This window comes from Silene latifolia, chromosome 2 (assembly GCF_048544455.1).
Source record: "Silene latifolia isolate original U9 population chromosome 2, ASM4854445v1, whole genome shotgun sequence".
NCBI lineage: Eukaryota > Viridiplantae > Streptophyta > Magnoliopsida > Caryophyllales > Caryophyllaceae > Silene > Silene latifolia.
The window spans coordinates 26303813-26310735 of NC_133527.1; the positions used below are offsets into that span (position 1 = coordinate 26303813).

General features: G+C 37.4%; 1 protein-coding gene across 1 annotated transcript; it reads left to right on the forward strand.

The window, feature by feature from the left end:
* The first annotated feature begins 765 nt into the window (after positions 1 to 765).
* LOC141642507 (acyl-CoA--sterol O-acyltransferase 1-like) lies at positions 766 to 2521 on the forward strand. Its single transcript, XM_074451342.1, has one exon. It carries the CDS (start codon positions 1223 to 1225, stop codon positions 2351 to 2353), a length of 1131 nt encoding a protein of 376 aa, XP_074307443.1. The 5' UTR covers positions 766 to 1222; the 3' UTR covers positions 2354 to 2521.
* Positions 2522 to 6923: the final 4402 nt, after the last annotated feature.

The following is a 6923-nucleotide window of genomic DNA, read 5'->3' on the forward strand; positions in this document are numbered from 1 at the left end:
GCACCCTAAACTAATTGCTAAACTAAAAATAAATTAAACTACGACTACTAAACTAAGTAAACAAGTAATGAAAAGTGATTTAAACAATAAAGGAAAGCCTAGGATCCGATCTCACCTCCGACATGTTCATTTACTATCATAATCCCGTTATTTAATTATTGAGGTAATGTGTAAAGTGAAAAACGCCTCTAATTCGCCTACTAACTCCCTCTCGGGCTCATAATAGGACACTAGCTATCCCAACTAACCCCCCTCTCGGGTTCGAAAGTCGGTATCCCAAGTTTAATACCCAACTACCTGAAAACACATGTAATTCTCAAGGTAGCCTAGCATTGACTAAGGTCATGTAGCCCAATAAGGGACAATTCAAATGCTCTTCTAGTGATATGAAATTGGGATATAGAGCAGCAAATGGAACGTAAAGTAAATTGGTCATGGACTTGTTGTAGGATGGTTTGTTTCCGGTTTTGCTCGACTCAACCCGCTTTGTTCACTCGGTTTCGCACCACTTTGGTACCTACAAAATAAATGTCCAAGAGCAGTACCAAAATTTCGAGAAGTAATATAAATTGACACTAGTTAACATAAAACCACTAATATTCTATTTTATTCGAAAATAAGAGAATAATACTAACTCGAGTTATTATTTAGATTGAATAAGAGATAAAATGTGGGATAAAAAAACGTAAAATAATGTGTTATCAGTGGGAATCATGATTCATGAGTAGCTTTTAAGACCACATTGTTTATTCAAACAATCACACTTCGCATGTCACTGTGAAGTGCTCGTGTTCTATTCAAAACTTGCTTCTTTACAGTACTTTTGTCTTAAACTTGTGTGTACTGGATCCTTACACCTTCGTGGGAATCATGATTCAGGAGGAACAATAATTGAAACTCCGTAGCACGTTGGTTTTAGTGCAACGAACCCGTACAATCCAAGGGCCAATAATTGATACTCCGTATTATGTTGGTTTTAATACGACGACCGTCGAATTCATGGGACAATAATTGATAGAATGCATTTTCAGTCCTTCGTGGGAATCATGATTCATGAGTTTTTTCTGAGACACATTGTTCATTGAAACAATCACACTTCACAGGTCACTGTCAAGGTCTAATTCTTGAATCAAACATCTATAAATGGCAACTCACTCCAATAATCGTAGTATACAAGTCCGAATAACAAACCAAAATAGGAAGACTAAGGTATTAGGCCAAGATGGTTGAGCTAGCAGAAGATGAGTTTAGCAACTTTGTTAAGGTATGGTTATCAATTTTTGTATCTTTGAGTTACTGTTATATCATCGGCAAGATTATTCCCAAAGGTTTCGCAAGATTAATAGCATTACTTCCTGTAATCGCTTTGTTTTTCGCCCTGCCTCTAAATCTAACTTCTCTTCATCTATGTGTCTTCACTTCTTTATTCATTTCTTGGCTTGCAACTTTCAAGCTCTTGCTTTTTGCATTTGGTAAACCTCCTCTTACTTTTGACCCGCCCCTCTCATTCAATAATTTCCTTTTAGTTGCTGGTTTACCCATCAAATTACATACAGATTCACCTCTTAAAACAGCATCGAATCTGAAACAGAAATACCTGCAGGAATCACTAAATGAAAACGACCCAGATCATGAAACCAAAAATAAATCCTACCCATCTTCTCACAAATCAAAAACACAACCGAAGATTTCACCTTGGAATTACATCATCAAAGTAATTTTGTTAGCTGTCATAGTTAAAACCTATGATTACAGCAATCAGTTACCAGAAAAGTTGTTATCCACATTACATGGTTTTCACATATATTTTGCATTAGAGTTAATCTTAGCATGTGTTGCAAAATCAGCTAAAGTTTTTCTAGGATTTGACCTCGAACCTCAATTCAACGAACCCTTGTTATCGACTTCATTACAAGATTTCTGGGGTAGAAGATGGAATATTATGGTGACCAGCATATTAAGGCCTACAGTGTACCTCCCAACGCTGAATTTCGCATCCAAGTTCGTAGGCCAGGAGATGGGTAAGCTGGTTGGGGTAATGGCCTCATTCAGCGTGTCAGGAATCTACCATGATCTCATATTCTACTACCTTGGGCGCCTGACACCGACGTTCCAAGTTACATGGTTCTTCCTCCTGCATGGATTTTGCCTCTGTGTCGAGGTGATCCTTAAAAAGTACTTTGGTGGTAAAGTGAGGGTCCCTCGGTGGATCTCGGGCATCGCGACGGTGGGGTTTGTGATAGTTACTGGTGTACGGTTGTTCATGCCACCGTTGTTGAGGGCTGGGTTGACTACCAAGGGAGTTCATGAGTATGCGGTTATTGGTGCGTTCATTAAGCGCACCATCATTTGATTTATCTTTCACTAAAATTCATTACGTTTAAATGAAGTTATTTCTACTAGTCAACAATGTAGAGTATTAGAATCTAAATGTATACAAATGGAATGAAAAAAGTATTCTATTAAGTAAAAAGTGTAATTCGAAAATAAACTATAAATAAAATAAGTATTATTCTTATTAGTTAGATTGTTTCGGCGACATGTTACACTTAATTTACATTAAGTATTTCTTTTAGGGAAAATGAATAGTACCACTAGGTGGTACTGAATTTCATTAAGGATAGAGCACGGATCAGATATCAATTTAAAGTGCTAGTTCGAATTGGATATTTAGATTATAAATCCCCGAAGTCAGATATCCATATCCAAACCAAATGTTTCTGATGTCCAATGTTCGGATCGGATGCGGATATCCTTATTTTGGAATTTACTTGAAAATTAAGGTTGAAACACTATCGTATCCATCGTCTACAATTATTTTGACATAAAATTTAAATACCACTATATATTTTTCTAATATTTTAAACTTTGTTACGTTGTTATACCAGATAAAGTGTACTGCCTCCGTTCAACTCCACCTCGCAAGTATGCTTTTTGCACGGATATTAAGGGACGGATTAAAAAAACTATAAAAAGTACATAGGGAAAGAGAATGGTGGGGTTAAAAATGTTAAAAAAATATAAAGGTTGGGTTTTATGGTGGATTAGTGTGGGGTATGGATGACATTTTTTGTGAATATAAAGTGTGAATAAGGATAACATGATTATTTTCTTGGCCTAAAAAGGAAACATGTAAAGTAGAGTTGAATGGACGAAAAAAGAATACATGTAAAGTGGAGTTGAATAGAGGGAGTATTTTTCTGAGAATTATACTTTAAATAGCGCTAGAAGTTAAAAAAAACGAAAAAAATGAAACCACTTACAAATAATAATCCAACACTGCAATGTTGGGAATCCATACAACCCCAATATAAGGAATACAATCTAAAGACACTCATTAAATAAAAAATGGTAATAAATGAAAAGAAAAAATAGTAAATAATAGAAAAATATAGTTTTAGATCGGATTGGATATCCAAATGTTTTATCCAAAAACCAAAAATTTTGGATCGGATATCTAAAAGTTTGGATCGGTTCGAGTAATTAGATTTTTTGCTCAGCTCTGTACCCTGAAATTTTTACTCAGTCATCTCTTTTTTTGAAATCTCTCCATAAGTTTTTGAAATTCAGTCTTAACATGTAAGAATGTTTTAGGTATTAAATTAAAATGTCCCGTTTGTTTAATTCCCCTATTTAAATTAAAATATTGGAAACTAATTCACATCATAGGATTTTTTATAAAAAAAAAAACTAACTCTTAAAAATGTCTTTCTTTTCTAATAATAAGCTTTTCTTCTAAATATTTTAGCAATTCTCAAAAAAAAAAAATTAAAAAGGGAAAATTTAAATTTGCTAAACTTGAGAACTCCTTATAATAGACTTTATTCGACTAAAAAAGTGTTTGTTTTTTATATAATTATTTTGGCAAAAAAAAAACGATTTTTCTATCAAAATTATATATAAAAAAAAGTTGAAAGTATGAACCATAAATAACATGTAAAAAAATATTGTGGACAATGGGCCCACGGGGAAGTTTGGGAGAGAGAACAAGCGTTTGCATTAGTGGAGTCGCCACCAATTTATTGTGGAAAATTGGAAATCGTTCGAATACCTCGTCCCATGTCAAGACACAAAGTAGAGACATGAACACCAAGCAATTGTTACCCTTAGCATTCTATGTCTAGAATGACTCTCGTGGATGCCAATGAACACGGATGTTCACAGAGATCTGGAGTAAGGGGTGAGGGTACGTATTAGGAAGCTCTTTTGATCGAACACCTAATCCCGCCCGCCTCGATAGCGACCTCTACTAATGATTAGGGACATCATCTATACTCGATATATCGTCGATTATATGCATGCAATGCAACATCCAATGTTTTAATCCTAACATGTGAGAATTAATACTAAGTCGGTAAACACATAATTTAATCATGCAATTGGGTCAAAGTAGGATTTAAGGTTGATTACATGTGAAGGCATACAATATGATACAAGGAATACAATAAATTACAATAAAGAAAATTACAATAAAGAAATTTACAATAATTACATTGGATTAATGATTTATGTCGAAAATACTTTTAAAACGGATAATTTGAGAAAGAATAAATTAATAAATTAACGAACAGGAATTAGGGTGATAATACGAGTAGTAGTTAATTAATACGTAATTAAATAAACTAAGTCAAGACAACACGGGAATTCAGAGACAGAAATCAACCAGGAACAGGCGCAGCAGAGCTGCGCCCTCTGGAAGAGGCGCAGCAGTTGTTGCGTCTGTTCCTTGGCTCAGTTCTGGCTGTGAAGCCGGAATTGCAAGTCGTTAACGTTCGTTGGTTAATTTAATGATTGATTAATGATATTTACTCGGATGGAAGTGATTAATAGGTTATTTACATATGATTAACGGTCATGAAAGCGATAAACATGGATGAAACTAACTAGAACGAATTAATTACACGGACGAATGATTGATTAGTGACATGAGTGAACAAAAAGGTTACCTGAAAGATATGAGGGTTTATCCTGAAAAGGATTACCTAAAGATATGAAGGATCACCTGGGGGTATCTGCCTCTCTCTGTCCTCAAGCAAACTCTCACTGGGAAATAAAACGATGATTTTGGGGAATCTGCATGTTTCTGTCCTCAAGCAAACTCTCGTTGGGTGATTACTCTAGGGAATCTGCATGTTTCTGTCCTCAAGAAAACTCTCGTTGGGTGATAAATCTTAGGAACTGATCTCCATGTCTCGAAAGGGAATGTCTGTCCGTGTACTCTCATTGGGGGAACAGAATAGAGGTGTGTCGAAACACCTGTCAAAGAGTACTCGCTCGTTGTGGCAAGCGAGGTCTTGATAAAGTAATGCTTCTGATACTTATCTGCATGGTTACTAGCCACGCAAGAATGCAAACTAATATATGCACGTAAGCGATTATTACATGGACATCGAATGAGGAAACACATAGGTTTTGCAAAACTTGTTTCTTTATAAAAGTTGTTTAAAACTTGTTCAAAGAAATTTGTCGTTTGTAATGCATTATGCATATTCAATGGGCTTTAGACATAGGACTTGTCATGACATAGACCTACTAGGACACGACGCGAAATGTAGACTTAGTTTTGACTGACGCGACACTAACTTAGATTTGACGCGACACAGGGATGACTTTGACAGACTTTGTTTAAGTATGTGCAACCCCTAGCCAAGTGTGGGTGGCAACGCGTATCGGTTCCAAAGGTATAAGAATTGCAAGAATGATGAAGGCTTATAAAGGCAAGGCATTAGCCATGGATCATCTGTCTACTAGGACTTCTTTCGCCACCGTTTGCTGCAAAAGAGAGCCCTCTTGAGGCACGATGACTTGGAGAATTGATCTAAGATCTTTGTCATTGTCCGGACCGAGTACTAGCTAGACTTAGAGGAATAAAGGAAGGGTGTCATCTTGGAAGAGAAGCCCCCAGGATGAGAAGATGACTCTGAAATTTGGTAAAAAGGAGACTGAGCGACAATAAGGAGCCCCCAGTATAGAGGTGTTGGTTGTGGAAGGGATGTTAATTGAGGCTGGAAGGTTGAAATAGAGGTTGAAAGTTGATGGTTGATAATTGAGGTTGAAAGTTGGGAGTGGGGATGGTTGTGTCCTTGAGGACTGCCTACGTATTCACGTGAAGTGAAATCAAGCCAGATCGTAGTTCTGAGGTTTGGTTAATTTTGTTTGGGTGTTATGGTTGTATCCTTCTTGTGTAAGAAAGGACTGCCTACGTGTAACACCCCCATATACAGAGGAGCCTTAACTAGGCCTTCCTTAGCATATAAGGGCGTTACCATCTCGGTTGCCCGAGGATAGTAATGATCAAATGCCGATAAAAGAACTATTACGTTACTTTACAAGTGAATTATCCAACTATGGTATAAAAGATACAACTCAAAGTCTATTTGCTATAACTATTAACTTTCGTGGCGACTCATCCCTGCCCGGGCTTCAGCTAGCAACCACATCAACACCTGCTAAAACAGACTGCTCACCATAAGGGATCACGGCAGACACATAAACAAACAAGACAACCACACAAGGTCAGTACTGAGATAAGACACACCAAGGTTACCAACAACTATCAAAACAACACAAGACAATCGGTCACAATCAGGCACTCCACTCCATCTCCGTCACCGACTGTCCACTGGACCAGCCCTGCTAGTGGGGGACCGCAGCCGTTCCCACCTAAGCCCCGCTCATCATACCGAGCGATAACTCTGTCCCATTAATGTGCACATCCCCTTCCGTGGCGGGTTCCACGAAGGGCGAAACTAGGGCGTGAAGCCACTCCCGCAAGTGACTCCACTAAGTCGAGAACGCATCTCGAGAACCACAGACAAACAATCACAATCACAATATCAACAACAATGATACAACGATCGACACACTAGACTATCTACAGAGACTGAGTAGGCGAACCTACCTTTAAGCAATCGCAACCAATC

What these genes read in the sequence shown, in the direction of transcription:
- LOC141642507 (XM_074451342.1), top strand. Translation starts at nt 1,223, where the DNA reads ATGGTTGAGCTAGCAGAAGATGAGTTTAGCAACTTTGTTAAGGTATGG.